Source organism: Notamacropus eugenii, chromosome 5, assembly GCF_028372415.1.
Source record: "Notamacropus eugenii isolate mMacEug1 chromosome 5, mMacEug1.pri_v2, whole genome shotgun sequence".
In the NCBI taxonomy this organism is placed as follows: Eukaryota; Metazoa; Chordata; class Mammalia; order Diprotodontia; family Macropodidae; genus Notamacropus; species Notamacropus eugenii.
The window spans coordinates 433,919,586-433,946,898 of NC_092876.1; the positions used below are offsets into that span (position 1 = coordinate 433,919,586).

Genomic DNA, 27,313 nt, shown 5'->3' on the forward strand with positions numbered 1-27,313 from the left:
TTTGCAATTCTCATCAATTTTTATTTATTTCAGTCACTTACGAGCTTGATAACACTGGTCCACATCAAAAAGTAGGAATCATCCATTTAGCATTCTGTAGAATGAAATTGTAACATCAACCTTACCAACTAATATAGGAGTTGAAAAACAGACATTAAAATAAAAAATGGATTTTCAACTCAAGCCATTCTCAAAAGTACCACCATACAGAAATGTGTGTCTGGGTGCATAACTGTAAGAATTCACAACACCATATGCTGACAAATGAGAGTATTTCAGAGTTGGCAGGAACCGAAATGACATTTAGTCCAACCCCTTCATTTTATGCAAGGGGAAACTGATGCCCAAAAGAGGTTAGTGACTTCTCCAGCGTCACATAGCTAGATATGGGATGAGGTGGAATTAGAACCCTGGTCTCCTGGGTCCAATTCAGTCAAATACTCTACATGTTTCCTTTTCTAGGTCTTAACTATCTCATAATAGAGCACTAAACTTCCAGAAGAGGGTAAAACAGTCATCCTCTGTCTACAGGAGTATTTTTCTTAAACTATATGTATAAGTATTTCTCCCATTTTAGGACTTTTGTAGATCATAAATACTTTCATCCAGTAACTTTTCAAGATATTTACATCACCTTAAGACATTTACAAATAGTTCATAATACATAACAATCTAAAGATGATTTCTACCCATACCATTAAAGAACTCCACAAAAAATTTCTATTATACTTTCAGTGCATTTGTTCCACACAGATGAGCAACACAGGATAACATTTATAAATATTTAAAGTATTTCCAGTGCATATTTCCAAATTTAAAATGGAATGAAATTGTTTTAATGCCACTGTAATAACATAGCAGAGTGAAGGATTTGTTGTTACATTTTCACTTAAATATTACCCACTTTGAGAAATGGTTACAAGTACACACAAAATAGAAAACAAATCTTGTCTTTTAATACATTTTAAATAAAACATCCACTTTAAACCACACCAAAAGACTTATCTTAATGCAATATGGATGCTTTCCATATTCTTTTGTTAGGATGGCACAGAAAAAGGTTAATCCATTCGGATCTTCTGATTTGTCATCCTATAAATAATGCTATCGTAGCCAGGATCCATGTTCCACAAGCCATAGGAGATGATGATCACAGCTAAGGCTAAGCCCAGCATTATCCAAAGAATTATGTTGAAGACTACCGCGTAATTCACGTTGTACGTATATGCGAGATTGTATGGATTTCCTGGATTGCTCTATAATTAAAATTTGAACATAGAAAGGTAGAAACATAGATATCATGAACACAGAACATCACAGAACATAGAAACATCAGGAAAAGATGTGAACATACAAATTACCTCACTGTAGTCAGACAAATTATAACAACATGTCAGGAAGGCACAGGCAACATAGTGCTGCTAGGAATGTTCGATCTTGTCTCCCAAAGAAATTTCCATTTTCATTCACTACCATATTTTACACAAATCAAATTTCCTATTTGTACTAATTAGGAAGTGATGTTAATAAAATTTGAAGTACATTAAAATCAATGATATATCTTCATTCTTCATTCCCCAAACACTCTTAATTTTACTTAATTTTTTTAAAAAATAAAGAGAAGAAACTTGCTATATAACAAAGAAGCCCAGCATCATTTGTAAAAGAATTCTATCACAATTCAGTCAAAAGCCTGAGAGATGAAGTCATAGCTCACCTTAAAGAACCAAGACTGACTAGTAAGGAGATGTGTCTTGCAAAGGGAATTTCAGATATAAGACACCAGCCTGGAAGGTATTGTTTTTCAGTCTGGTTCCCTGAATTGCAAAGACTTTCCTAAGCCACTAACAGACATGACTTGACATTTAAAAAACTACAAATTCATAAACAAATGATCTCAGCCTTAAAATTCTCTTCAGAACTAAAGTGCATATATCAGTCAACTCTGGGCTATCTATGAGAAGGTAATTATTTTAATCTCCTTAATTCCGCTTCCTAACAGAACTGGATAGGGAGAAAATTGTGGGTGGATGTGAAGACTATGTCTATGGATGAATATATATGACTTTATTCAAATGTCACATACATATCAAAAACTCATTGTTTTGAATGACCTACATTACCATTCTTCTAAGTGGGTATTTAGAGAATACTAAAGGAATACACTAAAGAAAATGGGTATTTCAAATTATGTGTCTATACTGGAGTCTTAAAGATGAAGGGGTCATATCCAAAGACAGTAGGTCTCCAAGAAAAAAATACACATTGTCTCCATTAATTTCTAACACTATAATTATACAGTATGAGCATTACCTTCCTGCTCCTGAACCATTTCCCTTTCATCCCTGACCCTGACACATAATGAAAAACCAAGTGTTGACCAAACCAAAATCTGGTTGCAGTCAAAAGAAGATATGGCTCACAGTCATTAGTGTGTTGTGATTCAACAGCTACACTTGAATGTAGTTTCACATCTTCTCAGTGTGGGACATCAAAAATAACAAAACTTACATTTTACTCGTAATCAGTTTAGATTCAATGCATTTAGTGCAGTAGCTTCCAAGCAAATTATGATTTGGTTAGAAAAAAAGTATATCTCTTGATTCTAAAGCAGGGTATAAAATGCACTTACATTCTGCTTCGCCTGAAGAATAGAACGCGTCTTTCTCACAAGGGGAGAGTCAAACGACTTCACAGTTACTACTTCCACAACTGCATTCCCACCATAAAGGTCATACATCTCATCTGCAAACTAAGAAACAGGACTTCTTTTACTATTAAAGTTAAATAGAAATGTATAAAAGAATTTGAGAGTAGAAGACACTGTGAAGGAAAACTGGTTAACTATAAAATTGAGATTGGAAGGGAAGAAAAATGAAATAGGGTGGAGGGACTGGAGGTCATAAGGATGAAGAAACTACAGAAAATGGAAAGCCACAAGGAAGAGAGAGATAATAGGTTATGATAACATACAGGAATGTCAAGACTTTTTGATCAGAGGTTCAAAACTTGTAGGTAATGATGAGATCCAGGACAAGATTTCCCCTATATGTGGCATAAGGTAATGAAATTTGAGGAAATTAAGGAAATCAGAAGTTATTGGAGAAGGCATCAATGTGAATGATAAAGTCCCCATGTCCAAGGGCACAAATCAGGAAAAGGATATAAGTCAGTGAGCCAAATCCTAAACTCTGAGAAAGGTGGAAGAATAACTAGGGACCAATGGTCAGAACCACCATGACTTCTATTGGGTAATACATTTTGATAGAGTAAACTTTCAAAGAATGAAGGGGTTAGTGAGCGATGGTGGCAAAAGGAGAATCTGGATACAGTAACGGGGAACAAGGAGTATTCTAACTGCCCTCTCAGCATAACAGAGAATAGGAGCACAATAGGGGATAGGAGAAGATGCAGCCAGTCTTAGAGAGGATGGCCAGGAAAGTCATGTCATCTGGGAAAACCAGGTCTCTGTAAGTGCCAGACAGAAGGACTATGAGAGGAAAAGGTACAAAATGAAGGGAAGCTTGTTAGAACAATTATTTTTCTTTGATATTAACATTCCTGGAGTTTAAGACCCTGAAAGAGTTTCTTCAAGTCTATTTTCATCTATCATCACTACTAAACTAACTGATTTAAATAATCCACTGAAATAGCACTATTCTTAAATAATAGTTCAAGATTACATAAAGACAACAAAACAATGAAGGAAAAAGTACTGTCAAATAAAAGACTAGCAAGTAACTCCCCTCCTATCTACCCCAGATTACTTCCAATATATTTATTGTATTCTCTGAAGACCATTTTTTATGTTCCTAGTTTTAATTTTGTACATCTACCTTTTGACATTTTTTAATATTTATACTTTTCTGTTTATTTGAAAAAGGCAAAATTCACTAGCCATATCTTTAATTTAGTGGTCAATGGAAACTTTCCCCTTAAGGATCATTTTGCTGCATCTGGTAAATATTACCTTCTATTAAATGGAGTGATCATTATTTTTCTATAATTATTCTCTGGATGTTATTTAGTTCCCATTTACATCTGTTTCTTTTGCTCCAATTTCCCTTACTTATTTTAACGTTTTTTAAAGAATGTATATAAACATTTCTGCCTATAGATTTTTTAAAAATGACCTAGCACAAGATTAGATTTTGTGAATTTTACACATGATAAATGAAAAACAAGTATATTCTTGAAGATTCCTACTCAGTAATAACTAATGACTAACATAGCTACTGTTTCCAATGCTTTGTTCAAATACATAATTTCCCTCTTGTTTTCAAAATAGTATAGTAGGGTTAAGGTAATGACCATGGGAATTAGGATAACCTAGGTTTTCAAATCCCACCTAAGATACTTCGGAGCTATGTAACTCCAGACAACCTACTTAATTTCTCTGTGCCTCAATTTCCTCTTCTGTAAAAGGAAGGTATCAGACTCAAAAGTCTCTAAGGTCTTTTCCAGTTCCAAATCTATCATCCTATATATACACATACATACATACGTGTGTGTGTGTGTGTGTGTGTGTGTGTGTGTGTGTGTATATATATATCTCCTATATCTATTAGATATACTTAAGTCTAAACATAGCACATTGAAATCTTCTTCAATTATTCTTTAGTAACTATTTAGCCTGTTTCAATTCAGTTAGCTTTTCTAATATATTGGTGTGCCACTTAGTACATAAATATGTTAAAGTGGATTGAGAGCTGGCCAGGGAGCCAGGAGGAGCTCTGTTCAAAGTCTTTGACACATCCTGGATCAGTCACTTGACCTTTCAGTATTCTAAGCAACTCTTTAAAATTACAAGTTGCAGAGAAAGTGCCAATCTACACTGAAAGAGAAAGTTTTCTTATCTAGGAGTTCCCTTTATCACAGATCCAGCAAATCTAGATTGTTTTATTGAAAGAAGCAAGACGATGTGGTGGATAGACAGATGATCGTGAGACAGGAAAAGACCTGATTCAAGTGTTATTTCTGGCTTTGTAACCCTGGGCAAATTACATAATTTTTCATTGCTTCTGGTAAGGTAACTCCAAGCCTCTAGGTTAAAGACAGGAAGTCAATCCACACTGGAAGAAAGAATTTCCTTATTCGTGGTTCCCTTTACCAATGAAATCATAGGTACAGGAAAAAAAATTCATTTTCAATGGTAGAGAGGGCAGAATCAAGATGAGGAGTGAGGAGAGTCAACATTTCTACCAAGTTTTCCCAATACAACTCCTCTACAACAACTCAGAAAGTGCACCAAACTGAATTTTAACCAAGAAAGACAGCAAAAAGTCATTTTTCCAACAAAGGGTAGCTTAGGAAGACAGACAGGTCTGTGAACTGTGGGGTGGGGACTGACTGGGACAATAAAGATCACAAAGGACTTAGCAGCCACCACCTAAAAGAATGTAGAGTTTGGAATAGGATATTATAGAAGGCAAAGGATCTAGGATCACAACCAACAATAATCCATCTTAAAAAACTAAATATAATTTTATGGTGGGGGAGGGAGAAGGGAAAAGAACTAATAGAATTCAAGTATTCCTGATGAAAAGACCAGAGCTGCATAGAAAACCTAATGTTTAAACACGGGATGCAGGAGAAGCACAAAAAGATAAACACAAGAAAGAATCATAGGGTACATTTTCACATGCAGCCCCTTAGAATAGGGCTCTCAGAGAGAGCTTAATTGGGAGGCCAGGGCCTGGATGTGATTCTGTTATGCTGGAATGATCTCAAAGTAAGAATGGAAGGGCTAGACTGTAACCGTTACAGGAATGCACCGGGGATGAGAAAAAGGAGAAGGGAAAAAAAATGGGAAAAATTACCTCTCATGAATAGGGCATAAAAGGATGGGTTTACATAACGGAGGGGGTAGAGACAATGCTTGAATCTCAATCCTATCTAAACTGGTATATGCAGGGAAGAATAAACACACACCCACACAGCTGAGTGCAGAAGGTCATCTTACACAGCAGGAAAACTGGAGAGAAAGAGGGAGAGGGAAATAAGAGGGAGGGCCAATTAAAGGAGGCAGTGGTCAGGAATAAAACAGATTCTTGAGGAGAGAGGGTCAAAAAGAGAAGGATATGTATAAGAAAATAGGATGGAAAGAAATACACAGTTAATACTCATAACTGTGAATGTGAATAGGATGAACTCACCTACAAAATGGAAAAAAATAGAGAGGATAGTAGAATGCATGAGAAACCAGAATCCAACAATATGTTGTTCACAAGAAACACACTTGTAACTGAAAGACACATACATAGAGTTAAAATAGGGAGCTGGAGAAGAATCTGTTATGTGTCAGTTTAAGTAAAAAAGGCAGGGATGGTAATCATGATTTCAGACAGAACAAAAGCAAAAGTAAAAATAAACCTAATTAAAAGAGCTAATAAACTATATTTTGCCAAAATGACAATGAATTAATGTACTGAACAGAGATGCATCAAAAAGCATAGCATCTAAACTCTTAAAGAAAGGGTTAAATGAATTAGAGGATGAAATAGACAGCAAAACTATACTTGTGAGAGACCTCATCTCAGCCCTCTTGGATCTCAATAAATCCAGCCACAAAATAAACAACAAAGAAGTGAAGGAGATGTACAGAATTTTAGAAAAGTTAAGTATGATAGGCCTCTTAAAAATACTGAGAAGAATGGGAATAGAAAGGAATATAACTATTTCCCAGCCCTGCATGGCACCTTCACAAAAATTTTGTTCAATAAAGAGCCTTGGAAGCATAAATTTAAAATTTATTGGATAGTAAATAACATTGCTAAAAAATGAATAGATCAAAGAACAAATCAAAGAAACAATTAACAGTTTAATTCAAAATAATGACAACAAATCAAAATTTGTGGGATATAGCCAATGTAGTACTTAGGGGAAAATCCTATCTCTAAATGCTTACATCAATAATTGGGCATGCAAGTAAGAAAACTAGAATAACAAAAATCTCCAGCTAAACACCAAAACAGAAATCTTAAAAATCAAAGGAAAGTTGCACAAAACAGAAAATAAATAACCATTAAACTAATAAAAACAACTGGGAGGTGGTTTTTTTGAAGAAAACTAATTAAATAAATCATTGGCTAATTTGACTTTAAAAAAAAGAAAGAAAACCAAGTTACCATATCAAAAATGACATGAAGAAGAAATAGAAACAATTATTAGGAACTACTTTGCCCAAAAAAACTGAAAATCAAAATGAAATGGATGTTTAAGATAAAAATATAAATTCCCTATATTACAATAAGAAGAAATAGAATACTTAAATAACCCTATCTTAGAAAAAGAAATTGAACAATTCATAAATGAACTCTATAAGAAAATTATCCCAGGACCAAATGGATTTACATTATCTATGATACTTTAAGCATAAAGTATTTTCCTTGCTTATTTCTCTTGCTATTGTCTATTTTTACCAGTGCCTCTGTTTTATATATTGGTAAAATCACCTTTTGTAGAAAGTCAGTAAGGATCTGTGAAGCATCTTTGAATTGCTGAGAATCTTCTCCATAGCGTTTTCCAATTTCATCCAAGCCAGCCAGCTCCAGAGAATACAGGTCAGGAGAATGATCTTTGGCTAGATGCTTGTGTCGGGACAACTTAGGAAAAGGTTACAGAACAAATAAAATTGCAAATATATTCACTTAAAATTTTATATCAAACTAAATTTCATACATAACTGAGCTAAGTAGGATGCAACTATACTCAAGATACTTAGCAAGTTCCCAACTAGTTCCCTGAAGTCTATAAAAAGATGAGTATCATATTTATAGTCATGACATTAAGAGTCTGATAAATGTAGTAAGAACTCTTAATTAAATCTAAGGAGTAATGATAATTCTTAGACATATAATAAATATTCTCTGGTCATTTAAGCGCTACTTTCTATTGCCACTGCCTGCTTCCTATATTAAAAAAAACTAACATACACAATATGCTAAGTAGATTATTATATAGCCAAACAATTAGCTGGACTGATACATTTTCTGCATTGAGGTCTGGGTGAAGAAAAGCAATATGTAATTTACAAACTGAGTGGCCCCTGCAGTAGCACTACTCATGCCCACACTTTTTTTCCCAAATTCCTACAACTAATCAGCAGAGATTTGGGATAGAAGTGCAGATCTCTACTTTGATCAATTAGAATCATTACTAAGACAGAAAAATATCTCTGCATAAAAGGAAAAAAACTAAAATCACTAAAAAGCTTTAGAAGCAGAACATTGATTCACATGATATAATTATCAAACAAATAAAAGTCAACATTAGTTCAGACTGTTATTTACATTTCACATGATCCTTTTCTGTCTAGACTTCATTTCAGATACATGACATTTTTTTTCTGGTGGGGGATGGGAAATGAGAATGGGATATACTAACAGATCTATATTTTCATCAGTGCAGAAAATTCAAAATACACCACAGCAGAGGGTCAAGCAACCCCTCTGTAACTTATAGTCTTTGACAGATTCTTGGGATAGTGAGAAGTCAAGTAACTTGTCCATGATAACAGAGCTAATATGTATTAAGGAGCAAGACTTGAACCCAAGACTTCTTAATTCCAGGTTAGATACCTACCTCTACTTCTATCCACTACACAATACCTGCTGACATGTGCATCTGCGTGCACACACAAACACAATTCTCTTGAATATCTCATAAAAGTAGACTTGTTAAATAGTGTTCCAAAAGTCTTTTGCTGTGTTAAGCTTTAATAACTTCAGAAGTTTAAGTGCTACAAATCATAAAAAATATAATTTGCTGTGGAAACATGAGTAAAACTTAGTTTCTTTGCCCTCATGTTCACATAAGTGGCACCATGGTATAGTAGTGAGGGGAAAAAAAAAATCACAGCCTTAGTCACTTCTAAGTTATAGAGGGGCAGCCTAGCTGCTTTGCAAACTGCTCACTTGGGTTGTTGTAAGAATTTGGGGGAAAAAAAAAGGCAAAAACACACAAACTGTTGCTGAGGTCAAAGTAGGGGAAATGTATACCTTGATCTCATTGCTAAAAATCTAACAGACCAGCTATTTAATTAAGATATACACCTAAATACTTAAGACGTAACATGGCATGGTGTCTAGAGAGTTGGTCTTAGAGCCTGGGCATGAGTTCGACCACTTGACACATACTGGTTCTGTAGCCCAAGTAAAATCACTTTTAACCTTTGTGTCGCAGGCACAGTTTAGTTCCTAACTGGGAGCGCCCTAGACTGACGAAATCACAGGTACAGTTAAAAAAATACATAAACACACATAAATACATGATATGAATAATATATATTAATATGGGCATAATACATATGTAAATTCTATCCAAATCTACACTAACTTCAGATAAAAAAACCAATGAGAGTTTTGACGGGATTTTTATTTAGGTATGTTAAATCACATATTCTAATCAATTTTCTTAATCATTTGCCACCAATATTTTAGAGACTTGCTTGAAAAACTGCCTTCTGGAACATGAAGGGGAAAACTGGGTATTTTAAAAAGTTTTAACATCAAAGAAGCCTGCTTACCAAACTTGAAATATCACGAAGAATTTGTAGCTCAGAAAAAAATAGCAAATCAACCTAGAAGACCAAAACAAAATTAGCAGTTTTCATTTTAGCAGAAACCATGTTGACTGAGACTCATGTTTGCTTTTTAATAAAGGAAAAAATATAACTAAATATGTACATACACATATATATGTATAGACACATGTACATACACATATACGGCCCCAACCCACCGTGAATTTTTGTTCTCTAGAACACATTGCAAAATTAATAACATCAGCATAAACAAAGCATGGATGGATCTGTATAATGATCTTTTATAGAATATATCCCTTAAAGATAACTTTCAAATGCACAGTAAACATTCTAAGTAAAACAAATGGCCTAAATATTAATGATTAAGAATCATATCACTATAAAAACACTATTAATCACAGGATACCAGAGCAATCCAAATGTGTTGTCTTACTGCAACATGAGAGGCAGTATGCAGTAGGCAGGAGAGTGGCATCAAAGCCAGGAACATCTGGGTTCAGATCTTGCCTGGCACAGATTAGCTGTGTGATCCTAGGTCTCTCAGTACTTTAGGCAACTTTCTAAAAGAGTCTATAAGTTGCATAGATGGTGCTGATCTGAATTAGTTAGAGGGCATTTCCTTACCAGAGTTCTCCATACAAGTAAAATCACAGGTTAGTCTGCCCCAAGTCTTCACTTCCCTTTGCCGATTTTTAATTGCTACGTGAAGGATGCTGGCCATGTGAGGCATGGCATGCATATGTGAACATAATACAGTTGAGGCTTGAGTCAGATGGCTAGCTGGCTTGATAGATAAAGGTAAGAAGGGGCTGTACTTAGACTGTCTCCACTGTTGTGATGTCTTGAATGAACTAGATAAATATGGCAACTGGTGGCAAAGACGGCCACTCCATTCTCAAACTTTACAGATAGGTGACAACTTTTATACCTGAATGTGATGCTAATGACTATAACTAAAGTTTTGAAGAGATAATAGGTTTTCTTGCTCATCACCCACATTCCAAACTTATTCTCAATTCAGCAACATAAGAAAAGGGAAACACAAAGCGCACTGTTCATTCGGTATCGCTCCGCACCACTTACATCATTGTTCCTGCTCAAAGAGTTAAGAGGCAGAGAGCTAAGAATGGAGTTATCCTGGAACAGGCGATTGCGCAGCTGTCGCAGAGTGACTGAGAGGTCTTCAAATACAGCGTTTGCTTTCCCCACCATATACACTCTCTGAAACAACAACACATTTAAAGTTCATCTACACACTGCAGATTCAATATATGCACAGTACAAGTAACAGCAGCTGTTCTTAGTTTTTAATCAAGGTAAAAAAGCCTGAGATTTCTTAATGACATATTTTTGTTAAACAGATGACAGAAATCTGATTTTTTTCTATACAGACTTTACATATAAGTCTCTATTGAGTATTGTTAAGTTATAATTAAAGTAATTTTTGAAAAAATGAAGATAAAAAACAAGTTTGAAAATAGAAGGCAATTTTTGTTTCTTAAAATTGTATTACTTACTTCCTCACTAGGAGCCAACTGCAAAACTACGGGTGTTTCCTCAGAAAAAAACGTATGGATAGAATTTGCAACACTGTCAAGACTGAAAGGAACCGCCTAGGATACAAAAGCAATATTTTATTTTAAAATTTTTACCAAAAGAGAGAAAAATAATTTCCTATACTGACTTCAGGTTTTGCGAAACTTCTGTCTATATAAGCAAGCATATTATCTGTAGAAACTTAAGAGTTCCAAGTCACTACTTCCTTAGGAAATGCCATTAACTCATAGACTTAGCACTAGAAGGGACCTGAGAAGTCAAGTCTAATCCCCTCCTTTTACAGATTGGGAAAACTGAGGTCCTGAGAAGATAAGTGATATTCACAGAACAGAGGTAATAAGTGTCTGAGACAGGATATAAATATAGGTCACCCTGATTCCGAATTCAGCTGTTCTAGCATTCTAATCAACCAACAAGCAATCACCAAAGGATTATTGAGTACACTACTATTCCCTCCCAACCGAGTAGACCAAAAGATCACAAAAGTTCAAAAGTGGCAAGGTCTATGGCGACATGACGCTGACCCCAAATGGCCAGTTATTCCCTAATCAAGGGCTGGTAAACTGTGAGTCCAGTGCAGGACTTCTCTTTACCTAATGGAGATCACAACCATCAATTGAAAATCACAGGTCTAGAGCTATGAGGTCATCAAGCCAACTTCCTCACTTTACACAAGATAAAACCATGGTCAAGAGAGGTTAAATGATTTGCTCCAGGTCTCAGAGCAGGAATTTGAATTCCGATCCTCTGACTTCAGTCCTCCTGAGCAGTCTATAAATTAGATTTTTTCAGAGCTGCCTGAGGCTCAAAGAGGTAACAGACTTCTCCACGGCACACAGAAACTGAACCACAATGATTAAGTCTGCCATTCCATCTGCCATGTAATTCTGCTCTCTGTTCAATGTAAACCAAATAAAATTTAATTTTTCTCTAATCCAAGATGCAATATAATTTTATAAAGTGAAGATGAGTGTACACATCTTTTCAAAGCACTCAGCTACAACTAGCCCCCTTCAACCTACCACAACATCTAAACATTCAGGTTTATGTTCTTCTTTAAGCTTGAGAGTTCCCTCTATGATACCCAGCTTCTTCTCGAATTCTTTTCCTCAAGCTGAAAAAATAGCTAAATGACACAGACAAAAAAGCATGGAGGCAAAATTCTAACCAGAGAGCTTGGTGGGCAATGTTTCCCAAACAACAAAATGAATGTTCCACTAGCTTTTCTCCCAGACGTCTTTAGGGCCTATTCCTTAGAAAAGGGGGGAGAATTCTTTCTGTCCACACAATGAAAGGCTATCTTGACTTCAATGACATAATAAGATCCAAGACATGTGGAGCTCATCAAGGTTATTGATAATTTATGTAAGTTTTTCTTTATGAGAAGAGGACAGCTTCCTCATATTAATCAACTTATTAAAACATAAGGAAATAGCTATATGCTAAAAAGTCATACACACACAAAACTAAACAAAAGCACCTAGTGAGCATTCACAAAAGAACACTCAAAAATCAATCTTCTGAAATACTCACATTCTCAAGAGGGTATGAAACAACACCATTCTTGAGTAAAGCCAAACTGTCCACTCCCTTCACTGTCACCAAAACAGTAGCTCGAGGACGATGGAATAAGTTGCCCACAGCAAGTCCAGGCCATGAAAGATCCTAAATATTTAAAAGTATAAAACAGGGCTTAATTTTCAACTTTGGCAAGTTCCCTCCAAAACATTTTTTAAAAAAATGAGTAGTTACAGGGTTAGCAGTGGAAGTGAAATTTTCAGAAATTGCCCATCACACAAGGCTCTTATTTAATAAAGGATGCTATTTGAGTTTTATCATCACCTTCTTGTTCCTTCTCCATCTTCCCTAGAAACTAAAATATTAAGAGGAAAAAGAAGGGGCAGTCTGATCTACAAGATAAAGACGATATGACACATCTACACAGACAAGGATTTTCAAATTCTAAATCATTACTTTATTCTCTCCCCTCTCAAACTGATCTTCTGGTTATTCTCCCCCGTTTCAGTGGAAAAAACAAGATAAGCACAGACTACATTGAATCACTTACAATGCAACTGTTACACTGATTGGAATTGTACCTGAGAAGCAACTCTACGCCCAGTTTATTTTCCATCTATACTATCTCTCCAAGTAGCAATATGATGGACAAGTTCTCTAGGATTTCTATTCAAATTCATGTTGAAAACTGAGCGACTGTCTATCCATTTGGTCTTTCCTATGTGAATGGACATGCCAGACTCCTTTAAGTAATTACATCTTTTCCACAAGGCTCAGCAAAGTCTTGGTAGTCAGTATGGCATCATCCGCAAAGACTTGACCAATGACAAGAAATCCCTCCTTAACCTGGACTCTGTGCTGAATCTCCTCTAACAGTGGTAAATACCTTTGACAAGCATACATATTCCTCTTTTATGTCTCACCTGATGTTTATTATTAGAGGGTTACTAAATAGGTTTTGTTATTATACCTTCCAAGGAATCTTAAAAGAACATGTTGCAGACAAGAGATCTTGTACAAGTACTTGTAAGACAACATGTTCTAATGAATCCAATGATTCTGTGTAATGAACAGTAAGTACAATCAGATCTTGTATTCTTTTAGCTAATTCTGAAATGACAATGATTTAGTTCACTGTTGAATACTGTTTGTCAAATCTGCTTGTTCACTAGGGCCCTCATCAAAGATGCTCTCACTTTGTATATAAGTAACCCTCATAAATGTGCATAGTTAAGAGGGCACGAATGTAGATCAGGACTTATGTTCTCTTGGTCTCCTTTTTGGGGGACATTCATAAGGTCCAAGCTTTCCCCCCACACGTTTGGTACCTTTCCCTCCCCTCAGTTACCTTTAACACTGGTCCCTCAATATATCACCTCTACCATGGATATCTATACTTGGTTCAATCTGGCTGCTTTTGCCATCTTTTATTCTTTTTAGTGCCATTTCTCCCACCTCTATAATCACTTCAGAGAATGTGATGTAAGTGTGGTGCTTCCACTATTCCTGATAGAGAAAACAGTTTGTTGAAATAAATTTGTAAATCTTTTTTTTAAACAAAAAAGTCAACAACTATTTATTAATTGCTTACTTCATGACAGATACTGTACTAAGCACTAAAGATACAGTGAAAGACAAAAACACACTGCTTGTCCTTACGGAGGCTGGGAGATACAATGCAAACAATCAGGTATATACAAGATATATACAGTGTAAATAGGAGGTAATCTCAGAAGGACATCAGCAGTCAGAGGGTTGTGAATGGCCTCGTGCAGAGGGTGGGATCTGAGCCAAGCCCAGAGACATCAGGAGGGCGAGATGAGGAAGGAGAACACTGAGGGCATGAGGGACAAAGAGCATTTTGTGCACAGACGAGAAGGAAGGGCTAAAAATAGAGAAGGTGGGCTAGACGTAAGTGTAAGATAGGAAATGCCCACATTAGGAAGAACTTTAAGATCCAAATTGTGAATTATATATTTGATCCTCAGAGTAATAAGGAATCGCTACAGTTTATTGAGTAAAGGTGTGGCAGTCATGTCTGTATTCTAGGAAGATCACTTGGGCAGGTGAGTTGAAGATGAACTGGAGTGAGAAGATATTTGACTAACTACAAGGCTAATATAATTGTCTGGCAGGAAATGATGACAGCCTGCACTTGGGTGGTGGCTGTATAAGGAGAGAGAAGGGAATGTATGTGGAAGGTGCTGTAGAAGTAGAAATGACAAGGTTTGGTAACAAATTAGAGATATAGTCGAATTTGAATGAGATGTCTATGGCACATGTAACTCAAGATGTCCAACAGGCAGTCAGTGATGCAAAACTGGACAAAGGGTCAGTTATACAGCTCTGAGAATCATCTACCTAAAAATGGTAAGCGAATTCATGGAAGCTGATGAGATCACCAAGCAAGACAATACAGAGAGAGAAGAGAAGAGGGCCTAAGAGAGCCTTGGGAGGCACTCCACAGTTAGTAGATGTGACCTGAAGGAGGATCCATTTTTCTTCCGTTTGTAGTACAATTTTCATTTTCACCCTTGAATGTCCTTGAGATGCTGGATACCTTGACAAACTTTCTTAAAACTGGTTTTAACCTCCACTGCTTCTCTCTGCTTTAAAAGATGATAATTATCACCCACCTTCATTTGATTTTAAGAAGGGGTTTATATTTTAACCTTGTCATTGGCAGCCATTTCTGTTTGGTAAGTAAGCTGTTTGCTAACCACTGCACTTTCTGGCATCTTTCAGTATTCTAGTTATGAAAATTAATTTATACTGGCTTAGCTTGTGGATGAAACTATTCATTGTGTTGACCTCTGTCCACCTCCTACTTCTAATTTTCAATAACTTATTTAAATAACTCAAGGTTAAATCTTTTTAATCATATGCTATATAGTTTTCTTTTTCCTTTTTTCTAAATTCTGACCGTAGTTCTGACAAATCAGGTATGCCTGCACTCAGATAGTGACTCAAGGATAAATTCCACATCAATAATATTTTCCTGTCTGCTAATCAAATATATATGTATGCAGTAACTATAATAAGACCAGATGTTATTTCCTAATGAACAAGTGATAAAAAAAGAACAATTTTAAAAGAATTGCAAATCTGAAAGATTGATTTCATTTCAAATCCAGCAAATTGGAAATGATGCTAAGATGGAAAGAGTCAATATTGTAGGGGCTGCAGACAAACAGGCACACTAATATCTATTAATCCATTACCAATATTGGAAAAGCAAATCAAACTGCAAGGTCTATTGATGGTGAGTCAGATATAGCTTTTAAGAATCTATTATAAACAACTTTAAAACAGCAAAACTAATTAAAAATACATTCCATTGCAACATTTATTAAGTATTTTGCATAAGCAAGGCATTGGCCTTGGATATACAAAGATAAAAGCAAAACATCCATAATTATTAGCAATTTTGAAAATTAACTCCCAACATCTCTAATTTAGCAATTATTCCATGTCCTGCTGAAATTTCTCTGCAGACGCAGTCCCTTTTATAGATGAAGACCTAAAATAATAGTATTTGGCAATAAGTTTTTCAGAATCTGCTTCACAACTTACAAAGTAATATTCCTATGTACATACTCTGAACAGAAGTCATATAACTATCTGCTGATGAACAGACTGATTTTAGTAAAATCCAACAAAAGTAATTTTGAATAGTTTCAAATATTTCTGAAAGTATACATACTTCTTCCACAGAAAAGCCCATAGATAATGCAGCCACATCTGGAATTCGATCTCCGGGTATTGGCCATTTTCCATCTCGGAAAACAACAGATTCTGGTGATCTTAACACACTAAACTCATTCCCCAATACACCTAAAAAAGAAACACAAAAGGTTAATTTAATTATAGTTTAAATACCAGCAAATCTCCCACCTCTACTTCCAAAGGTAGACTAAAGTGGACAACTTGTGATAGTTGTGCATAAGGATACAAAGTTCAACTGATAGGCAGATGTGGATTAGCTGCAATCTGCATTACTGGAGGAAGTACCCACACAATGATGAGATTATGGCCCTTTTGGGGTACTGGAAAGGATCCAGAAAAGAGTTCATTATGCTCAAATTATCTCTACTATCTCTATATTAAAACTACTACTTACTACTATCTCTATACTAAAATTATCATAATAGGAAACCACAAGTGGCCTTCCATTTGCCTCCTCTTCCCCTCTCCTGTGGAGCCCAGAGTCAAACATGAAATCTGGCCTATCGATAGCACATACTGGATTCTTTATTGCTACCATTTTTCCTCTGCTCCTAGATTCCCTATCAACTATGTCTTCTAAAGAGAAGGAGTACAGGTTTCCTTTACCTACTGTCCCTTTACCTAGTCCTCCAAAGTACTAAGTACGAAGCACACTACTAAATATATATTTTAAAGGTATGTGTTACAAAGCTCCTACAGAGGAAACAGACTTATACGGGTAAGGATTGAAAGGCAGACATGCCCAAGGGCATATATTCTCTAAGAACAAAAGATGCAATGTAAGAAAATGTATTTTGGGAGTAGGATATTTTCCTCAGGGTAAAAAAAACTATGTGGCACACGTACACGTGTGTATACACATAACGTATATACATACATATAAATACAATTTGTTTGGACTGGACCTGTGATTTCAATGGTGTATAGATCCTCTGGAAGATAATTTTTACTACCAATGCATGCATGTCCTAAGAAACCAAGATGCCTTGGTCACTTAGCAATTAAGTGATTTGTCCAGGAGTGGATGTGAATGCAGGTTTTCCTGATTTTGATGGCTCCTTAATCTAGTTAATCAGTTTAACAATTATGTTGACATCACATAAACTGAAGTACTGAGAAGATTGAGGAGGACTGTTCAGACTGCAAAGGTACAAACAGCATAGGATCATTTTCATGTTCCTGCTACATGGAAAGTGGTTCCTAGTTCATAGAAAATCTAGCCATGATTGGTATGACAGAAGCAGACTTAAAACAATAAAAAATAAGCATGTTAATAGAGCTAGAATAATGAGTAAATGGATTGTGGTAGTACCAACAGTAAATAGGAAATCTGAGAATGGTGTTTATACCAACAGAAAGTGGTACAAATTTAAATATAAAACACTCACTAAAGCAAGAATTTCTAGAATTTTTCTGGATATAAGACTAGGAACTAAGTAGCATGGGCAAGAGACCAGTGATAATATATAACTGGTACTTACTGAACATAGCTGAAGAATGACAATAGAAATATATGATTTGAGGGACTTGCCTACTCATCCATCATTTCAGTGTTACAGCTGTTATAAAATATTTCATCTCAACTTTACTGATATATCCAATTAACTTTCAAACCTATAAAATTTTGCCCATATTTAAGAATAAGATATGAGATGATAGCATAAAAGTCAAAACTAATGACAGAATTAGGAATAGGTCACATTTTCCATTTTTATTTAAAATTTATCTGCAAAGTTCTCTGAGACTTAGCCTAATTTCTTTTATCGTTCTACCTGGATTGCTTGTGGTCATGACTCCTATACATATTCACTGTAGATGCAACCACACAAGTATGATAACCTTCTTCAACTTAGTATCTCCATGTTTATTACCATTAGCAACTACATGTATGTCAACTACAGACAGCCCACTGCCATCACTCATCAGTACACGTCTTGACAAGTTACCACAAATGGACGATGAACTGGGCTCGGGGATGAACTGGAGGCAAATGATGATGATGATAATGATTGTAGCTAACATTTATATAGCACTTAAATGGGCCAGGCACTGTGTCAAGGGTCTACATTTGTAGTTGTATGATGCTTTCAAAGATGCCTAGCTGCTCCCTACCCCAACCTTTTTTTTCATCAACAGTTTCCTAACGATGCTATAGATGGTTATAATTCGTGAAATGCCCCGATCTCAACAGAACCAGAAGTTCAGGTTACTTCAAAAACTATGCAAAGATGGTAGGCCCAAATAAGACTTTACATATTGCCTACTATACTTGTTCCTAAGGAAATGGTGTAAATGACTTCCTAAGGACATATATGACCAGGAAAGGTGGTGAGGCTAATTTCCAGCGTGAGGCATATAGAAGGTCAACTTGAATGCTATACTGGTGTTCAAAAAATTATTAAAAGTAGCAGTGGAAAACTGCTAGTGCATTGGGCAGATCAGTAATGTAAAATTAACAGAAAGATACCCACAAGGTTGCCATCTATATATTAATGGAGAAATTACACATTTTAGCCAAACCACATTTCCGCTGAAGTATCCATTTATCTAATGGTGTTTTGTTCACCTAGAATCTGCTTTTCTAAAAGGTTTCAACTCCATGACTGACTGCCTAGATCTAGCACATTCCTTCATGTCATATTGTACTGAAATGGATTTCCCTCTGCAAAACGTGTTGCCCAGTATATGTTAATTAATAAATCACAAAAGCTACTAGGCAGCAGCTAGATGATACAATGAATGGAGGAGTAGGCCTGGAGTGAGGAAGACCTAAGTTCAAACCCAGCCTCAACAGGCACTGGCTCTGTGACCTTGTCCAAGTCACTCAAATCCTATTTACTTTAAAAAGGGGATAATAGCACCTGGCTCCCAGGGTTATTGTGAGCAGAAAATAAGATAATATTTGTGTTTAGCATAGCGCCTGGCATACAGAGGCATTATGGAAATGTTGCGTAGGCTCCTCATTAGCTGTCTTGGCTGCCAAAGCCCACTACTGATTTAATACTAAGCTTTCAATCCATTAAAACCACAAGATCTTCCCCCCCCCCCCCCCCCCCCGCGACCCCCTACCCCCGCCCCACAATGGCCAGCCTGCTATTTAGCCATATCTCCTCCATCTTGTACTTGAAAAGCTGATTTTTTTGAACAAGTGTTAAGATTTAAATTTGTTCTTATTAAATTTCATCTTACTCAATTTGACCAGTTTGTTCTAGTCAGTTATGGATAGTTCTACTATCTAGTTTTACCTATAATCTCTCGGCTTAGTATAATCTGCAAATAGGATAGCATGCTATCTGTGCATTCACCTTGTAAATCACTGATAAAAATGTTAATTTCCACTACACTTAAGGTCATCTATCAATGCTGAACTAAAACTAAATTTTTTTTCTTTGGGGACAAGTCTTAACCAGTTCTAAAGCCACCTAACTGTAGTACTGCCTACCTCACATTTCTCCATCTTTCCATAAAAATGATATGAAATGATAAATAGTTGAGGCTAGAACTAAGATGGCAGAGTAGCAGGAAGCAGTGCCACTAGCTTCCCAGCTGGCTGACAATGTCTGAGTCCTTGAACCCAACAGTCTACAGTGGTTCAGACCCAAATCCAGATGAGAAACTTGCAGAGCTCAGACTGGGAAAACAGAAATCAAATTTTCCCTGGATCAGACCATTGTGGGAGCCTTGAAAGTTTGCAGGTCCCTGGCCTGAGCTGTTCCTGAAATACTGGAATAACACAACACTTAATATCCAAAGAAAGAAACAATAGGACCAGCCCAGATTTTCCCTCCAGAAATGCACACAACCCAGTCCTAACATTAAGTCTCTATTCAGGAAGTGGGCTGGAAAAATGAGCAAACAAAAAGAAGAATCCTACCATAACAAGTTATTATAATGACAGGAATATTCAAAACATGAACCTAAAATAATATCTTATAAGCAAAGCTTCAAAGAAAAAGGCAGCTTGGAAACAAAGGAATAACATCAGATGATATTTGTGAAGCACTTGGCACAGTGCTGGGCACATAACAGGGACAAAATGCTCTTGTAGAACTTGGATCAGATTGCTTGCCATCTAGGGGAAGGTGAAGAGAAAAATTTGGAACTCAAAATCTTTCAAAAAAATGAATGTTGAAAACTATCTTTACTTGTTCTTTCTCCACCTCTCCCTGCCTTGGCTCAATTTAGGTAATCACTGAAAGTTAAGGCCTGCTAACTGGGGGTGTACGTTCAAGACTCTGTCAGTCAATAAATATTTATGAAGCACTTACTATGTGCCAAGCACTGTGTTGAGTGCTGGGGATACAAAAAGATAGTCCCTGACCTCAAGAAGTTCACAATCAAATGGGGGAGACAATAAGCAAACAGAAATGCCATATACAGGGATAAACAGGAAACAATAAAGAGGGAAAGCATTTTATGAAAGGTGATTGGGAAAGGCTTCCTACAGAAGACAGAATTTTAGCTGAGGTTTGAAGCCAAGAGGTAGAGATGAAGAGCCTGAGCATGCTAGGCCTGGAGGATGGCTAGAAAAAAGACCTGGAGCTGAGGGATGGAGTGTCTGGTTCCAGGAACAGCAAGGAGTCAAGTATTAATGGATTAGGTAGGAGGGAGTAACTTATAAGAAGACTGGAAAGGCACAAGTGGTTAGGCTCTAACCTAACCTAGAGAAATTTTTATGTGACCCTGAAAACAAAAGAGAAGCCAATGGGGGCAAGAGGAGCGGGGTGGGGATGGGGAACCATGATTGGACTGAATGGAGGATGGACTGGAGTGGGAAAAGTCTTGTGGCTAGCAAAGCCACCCACAGCTACCGCCATAATCCAAGTGTGAGGCAGTGAGGGCCTGCACCAAAGTGCTGGTGATATCTGAGTGACAGAAGGGGGTGTATGAAGAGATGCTGCAAAGCTGAAATAAACAGGTCTTGGCAAAAATTGCGGATGACAATTAGGTTGAGTCTGAGGGGCTGGGAGGATAGCGTTGCCCCCTATATAGGAAGGTAGAGGCAGGGGGAAGGTTTGGAGAAAAGACAATGAGCTCAATTTTGGATATAGTGAGTTTAAGATGTCTAATGAACGTACAATTCAAGATGTCTAAAAGTCAGTTGGAGACAAAAAACTGGAGGTCAGTAAAGGATAGAACAGCATTATTGGACAAAAACTGTTGGGAAAATTGGAAAACAGTAAGGCAGAAACTAGGTATAGACCACATACCAAGACAAGGTCAAAATGAATGCATGATTTACACATAAATAAATAAACAAACAAATAAATTAAGAAAGCATGGAATAGTTTACCTGTCAGATTTTGCGGACAACAGAAGAATTTAGGACCAAAGAAGATATAGAGAACATTACAAAATGTAAAACAGCTAATTCTGATTATATAAAATTAAAAAGTTTTTGAACAAACAAAATCAGTACCACCAAAATTATAAGGAAAGCAGAAAACTGGGGGGAAAATTGCAACAAATATCTCTGATAAGTCTCATTTCTCAAATTTATGTAGAGAACTGAGTCAAATTTACGAAACTACAAATCATTCCCCAACTGATAGTCAAAGGATATGAATAGGCATTTTTCAGACAAAGAAATCAAAGTTATCTATAGTCATATGAAAAAATGCTCTAAATCACTTATTGATCAGAAAAATGCAATTTAAACCAATTCTGAGGTACCACCTCACACCTATCAGAGCAGCTAATATGACAAAAAAGAAAAATGTTGCATATTGGAAGGGATGTGGGAAAACTGGGGCACTAATGCACTGCTGACGGAGTTGTAAACTGATCCAACCATACTGGAGAGCAATTTGGAACTATGCCCAAAGGGCTATAAAACTGTACATACTCTTTCAGCAACACCACTGCTTGGTCTAGATCCCAAAGATATCCAAAAAAAGGAAAAAGGACCTATTTGTACAAAAATATTTATAGCAGCTCTTTTTGTGGTGGCTAAGAATTGGAAATCAGAGAGATGCCCATCAATTAGGGGATGGCTAAACAAGCTGTGGTATTTGATTGTAATGGAATATTACTGCACTGTAAGGAAAAGACAAGATGATTTTTAAAAAACCTGGAAAGACTTACATAAACTGATGCATACTGAAATGAACAGAACCAGCAGGAAGTCGTACACAGTAACAGAAATACTGTTCAGTGAAGAACTGCAAAGGCCTTACCTTTTCTCAGCAATACGAAGATCCAAGACAACCCCAAAGGACAAATGATGAAACAGACTATCTGCCTCCAGAAGAAGAACTGATATTGATTACATACAGACTGAAGCACGCCACTTTTCACTTCCTTCCATTTTGCACACGTATAATCTATGTCTGATTGCTTGGGCTCAGGGAGGGAAAGGGCAAGAAGGGATAGAATTTGGAACTCAGAACTTTAACTAAAAATGTTAAAAAAAAAGGTTGGAGGAGGGTAAATTTGAGAATCATCAGCACAGAGACGATAATAGCAACTACGGGAGCTGATGACATCACCAAGTGAAGTAATACAGAGGGTAAAGGGGGCCCAGGACAGGACCCTCAGGGGCACTTATGGTAAGAGGGTGATCTGGAGGAGGAGGCAGCCAAAAGTACCAGGAGAGAGCGGTGTCCTGGAAAGAAGCAGAAAGTGATCAAGTGTCAAAGGCTATGGAGGTCAAGGAGAACGAGGATCAAGAAACAAGCAAAAAGGCCACTGGATCTGGCGATTACGAGATCCCTGTTAACTTTGGAGAGATAAAGATTCTGCAGTGAAGGGAGAGAAAAGTGGAGGGATCTATAGTAAACTTTTCAAGAAATTTAGCCACAAAGGGCAGAATGAAAGTAGGAGGGCTGTTTGCAGAATAGAAAGATCAAAGGAGAGGTTTCTGAAAACAGGGCCCTTTTCTCTGTATTATACTTTCTTGCTCTTGCATCAGGCCTCGCTGATACAGTGACTATCTTTAAGTATAGATCAGACCATGTCATCCCCCTGCTCAAACTGTGCTGGTTTCTTATTACCTCTCTCTAAGAGGATAAAATCTTGTTCGCCATTTAAAGCCTTAAACAACCTGAATCCAACCTACCTTTTCAGCTTTACTATACCTTATTTCACACGCTCTGTGACTTAGCCAAATTAGCTACATGGCTACTTCTGGCATATATTCTACCCAGCACCTCCATGCTTTTGCATAGACTATTCCCCAAGCCTGGAATACATTCCCTACCCAACGTCATCTCTTAAAACTCTTCAAAGCTCAGGTCAAATGCCACCTTCCATATAAAGCCTTTCCTGATTCTCCAAATTCCCTAACTCTTCTATTTTATTGGTTATACACTTATATACGTATGTTATCCCATCCAAGAGATAAACTTGTCAGTTTCACTTCTGCCTTTGTATCACCAGCATCTAGGACGCTGCCAGCACAAAGGTGCTTAATAAATGCTTGCTGACAATCTGCATTTTAGTATTTCTGACACTATTCTCAGAATGATTTTGTATTCATCCTGTTACATGCTCTTGATTCCAGCTCCTACTGAGGTTTTTCAAAAAGCTAACTTAACTGGAGAGTTTCTAGGGCATCCATTTATGGTCTCTTTAAACAACTCCCTGTTTTTTGTAGTCTCTACTTCCTAAATATATCATGACCACATTTCTACCCACAATATCCTTAGACGATACAATGGTGAAGTTATGGCATTTATCCTAGATCTTTACCAATGGCAGAGAAAGGAAAATGGTCAACTGCTTTGCATATAAAAAGCAGATAAGTGTTTTTTTTTAATTACCATCATCATCATTTTTAGTGCCGTTCTTTTCATTGTTATTTCCATCAACCAGGGTAGAGACAACATTTCAAAAAGAATTTCTCTAACCTACCTTTCCCCACTCTTGGAATACCACAAAAAGTCATAGAGAGAATTAAATGATGTTATGAACAGATAATACTAAGATAAATGTCCACCTTGTTTACTTAAGTCTTTTTATCATTTCTCTATAATTATCAACCTTTACACCTTTCCTGGGGGAACATCCTCATAACTAGATTTCAGGCTCAAATCTTTCCTGCTGCTACCACAACTCCTCCCAGAAACTTATTTTGGTTCTTATGAGTTACCCAGAAGATCTTCAGGGTCTAGAATATCAATTTTAAAAATTCTTAGAAACATGGAATCTCATAGTTGAAAAGGATGTTATTAATCATTAATCCTATCCAAAACAGGATTCCCTTCTATGATATTACTGACTAGGCATCTAGCCTCTACTTTTGGGTACCTCTGGTGATAGGGAGCTCACTACTTAACAAGACACTCAGTTCAAGACATTCAGTTCCATTATTAGGAGAGTTACAAGTGCTGGAAAGTCATTTCGTATATTTCTACGAGCTGAAATCCACTTCAGTAATATTCATCTATTATGTCCTAATCCTGACCTTTAAAGAGCACCAAACTCATCTAATCCCTCTTCCACGTATCTAGATGGCAAATTTTTGCTCTTTATCTCTTCTTTAGATAAAGAATCCAGCTCTTTCAACCATGCCTCATATAAGATGGCTTTGAAACCTTATGCTTTCCTGAATTCTATCTTGTCAGAAAGTACGAGAGGAACTACCTTTTTTTTTTTCCAAACCAGGAAGATGGCCCCCTTAAAGATATTCCTCACTAAAACACATTCAGTTACAGTGAAAAACAGTATAATTTAATGTCAGTTGACAAGCACAATCATGGTAAAGGTTGATAAAACCAGTTTCTTGGGTTGTGTGTGCTGGATTAAACTAAGTAAGCAAATATCAATACGTTTTCACAAAATGTATACAAAACATAATTTTACCTTAGGCAAGAAAATAACCTAAGCCAAATTCCTGCTACTACAAAATTACAGTACTAACCATATCACTAGAATTAGAACACAGAATTCAGGTAGCATTAAAATTCTACTGGCCTGGGGACACAGTGTGGTGGAAAGCTCACACTGGATCCTGAGAGCTTCTCTGCCATTTAAACCTGTGTGACCTTGGAGAAAGGTCACTGAGACCACAACTCAGTTACCTCATCTATAAAATAAGGTAATTAGAAGATCTATTCAGATACCTTCAAAATTTAAATTTGCTAAACACATCTAAAGTTTATTTCAAGCTTATATATGCACTACAATATAAAAAAAGCAACAAAAACCCTGCAATTTTATTAAAAATCCAAGTCTGGGGGAAAAAAACAAGATCTCTAAAACTAGTGTCACACTGCAGGTATTTTCTTTATTAACAAAGAAAAGGATGGCTGAGGGCCTTTATATATATATATATATATATACATACATACATACATACATATATGTATGTATATATATGTATGTATGTACACATACACACACACACAGGAAAACTTTCACTTATGCTCATCTACAGAGGCCAAGACATAGGTAATCTCTTCACTCCTGAAGAAAACATGTTATGTGCCATACTGTGTGCACAAAGTGCACTGAAAAAAGGGGATTTACTGAATTTCACAGGACAATATTAAGAGTTATTAACAATTTAAGACACCACAGCTTCACTGTAACCCCAGTGCAATATGAGGGGATGGATTAAATCTGTACCTATCTTCTACATAATTTACATGTTGCCCCCCCAATTAAAATGAACTCTCCGAGGGCAGGAACTGTTAAAAGTCTTGTCTCCCCAAAGCTAAGTGACGGACACTGGATGACTGACAGACTGAATGGGCTCCCCACAGGACCAGGGATGGGCAACTACAGGTGAGACGCAGACCAGGGATCTCTGCCCTAACATGCAGGGATAAAGAGGAGACAGGCTGGATGGACAGCTCTCCCATACTGCGGACACAAGCGGGGAGGGCTACAGATCTGCATTTCTTAGGAGCTGTCATTAAACTGCAGCAAGCGCTCCTTTCTTCAAGCCATTTATATGCTAGGCAACAAGCCCGATGCCCCCTCCTTCTCCTTCTCCTCCTCCAGGTAGGCGGCACCCCCCCCCCCCCCCCCCCCCCGCCCCAGGCCCTAGAGAAGAGATGGCTTCCACTGCAGGATCGTCACGGTCGTGGTCGTCGTCATCTCCTCCTTCCAGGAACCCAGGCAGTGGGATCTGGGAGAGAGGCTGGGGACCCGCGGGGGGGAGGGGAAGGATCTGGGAGCGAGGCTGGGGACCCGCGGGGGAGGGGGGGAAGGGGGTGGATCTGGGAGCGAGGCTGGGGACCCGCGGGGGGGAGGGGGGAAGGGGGTGGATCTGGGAGCGAGGCTGGGGACGGGAGGGGCGAGGAGGGGGGCGTGGTGATTGGAAGCGGCTCGGACAAGGTCACGAGACTCTTGTCAGGTTCCACCCCCCCCCACCTCAGACCCCTCCCAGCGATGACAGCACTGCGGCACCAGAACGCAGGGCCACTTCTCCCTTTTCGCTCAGCCGAAAAGACCAGTGGATTCCCCGCCCCACCCCCACCCTGGGTTCTTCCTTCGATACAGTCCAACCTCCCCCCATCCTCCACAGGTTCCTCTCATCTATCCACAAGGTCCTCCCTCCCAGGTTCCTCCATCCATCCCCCACCCCCTGCCTCTTTCCCTCAGGCTGTCTCTCTACCCCCATTCTCTTTCCTCTATCTACTCGGTTCTTCCCCGCCCCCTCTCCTCTCCCTTCTCGTTCCTGGGTCTGCGGGAGCCCAGACATCTAGAGGCACAGGGTGGCCAGGAGCACCCTTAGGTTTCCCACAACGCCCCGGGGCTCCTTACCGGGAAGGAGCAAAGCCAGAAGGGCGAGCGCAGCCATGGTCACAAATCGGCAGCGGCGACAGCCACAGCGCGAGCAGTCACCGCAGCCGCAGCCTCCGAGCCGAAGAGGAAAGGGGAATGACGTTTCCTGGACCCCGCCCCCCGCCTTTCTCCGCTTTCTCGCCCCCTCGCGCAGCCCCCCTCCAGCTGATTCCGCCGCCACCCTCTCCACCAATCAGCTGCAAAAACCCGCCTCCCTGTGGAGGCGCAGTTTCCGTT

The 27,313-nt window shown here is 37.8% G+C and overlaps 1 protein-coding gene across 1 annotated transcript; it reads right to left on the reverse strand.

Annotated features, from left to right (window-relative positions):
* Positions 1-27,313, reverse strand: ATP6AP2 (ATPase H+ transporting accessory protein 2). Its single transcript, XM_072615154.1, has 9 exons — positions 27,056-27,313; positions 16,323-16,453; positions 12,635-12,766; positions 11,062-11,157; positions 10,628-10,765; positions 9,527-9,580; positions 7,455-7,604; positions 2,633-2,752; positions 1-1,256 (listed from the first exon to the last, which is right to left on the reverse strand). Exons 1-9 carry the CDS (start codon positions 27,090-27,092, stop codon positions 1,062-1,064), a joined length of 1,053 nt encoding a protein of 350 aa, XP_072471255.1. The 5' UTR covers positions 27,093-27,313; the 3' UTR covers positions 1-1,061.

Coding starts and splice junctions, on each gene's coding strand:
- ATP6AP2 (XM_072615154.1), bottom strand. CDS start 27,092: ATGGCTGCGCTCGCCCTTCTGGCTTTGCTCCTTCCCG. Junction 16,454..27,055: donor TCTGGCTTTGCTCCTTCCCG/GTAAGGAGCCCC, acceptor TTTCTTTTTTAG/GTGTATTGGGGAATGAGTTT. Junction 7,605..9,526: donor TTCGTGATATTTCAAGTTTG/GTAAGCAGGCTT, acceptor CCTTTTCCTAAG/TTGTCCCGACACAAGCATCT.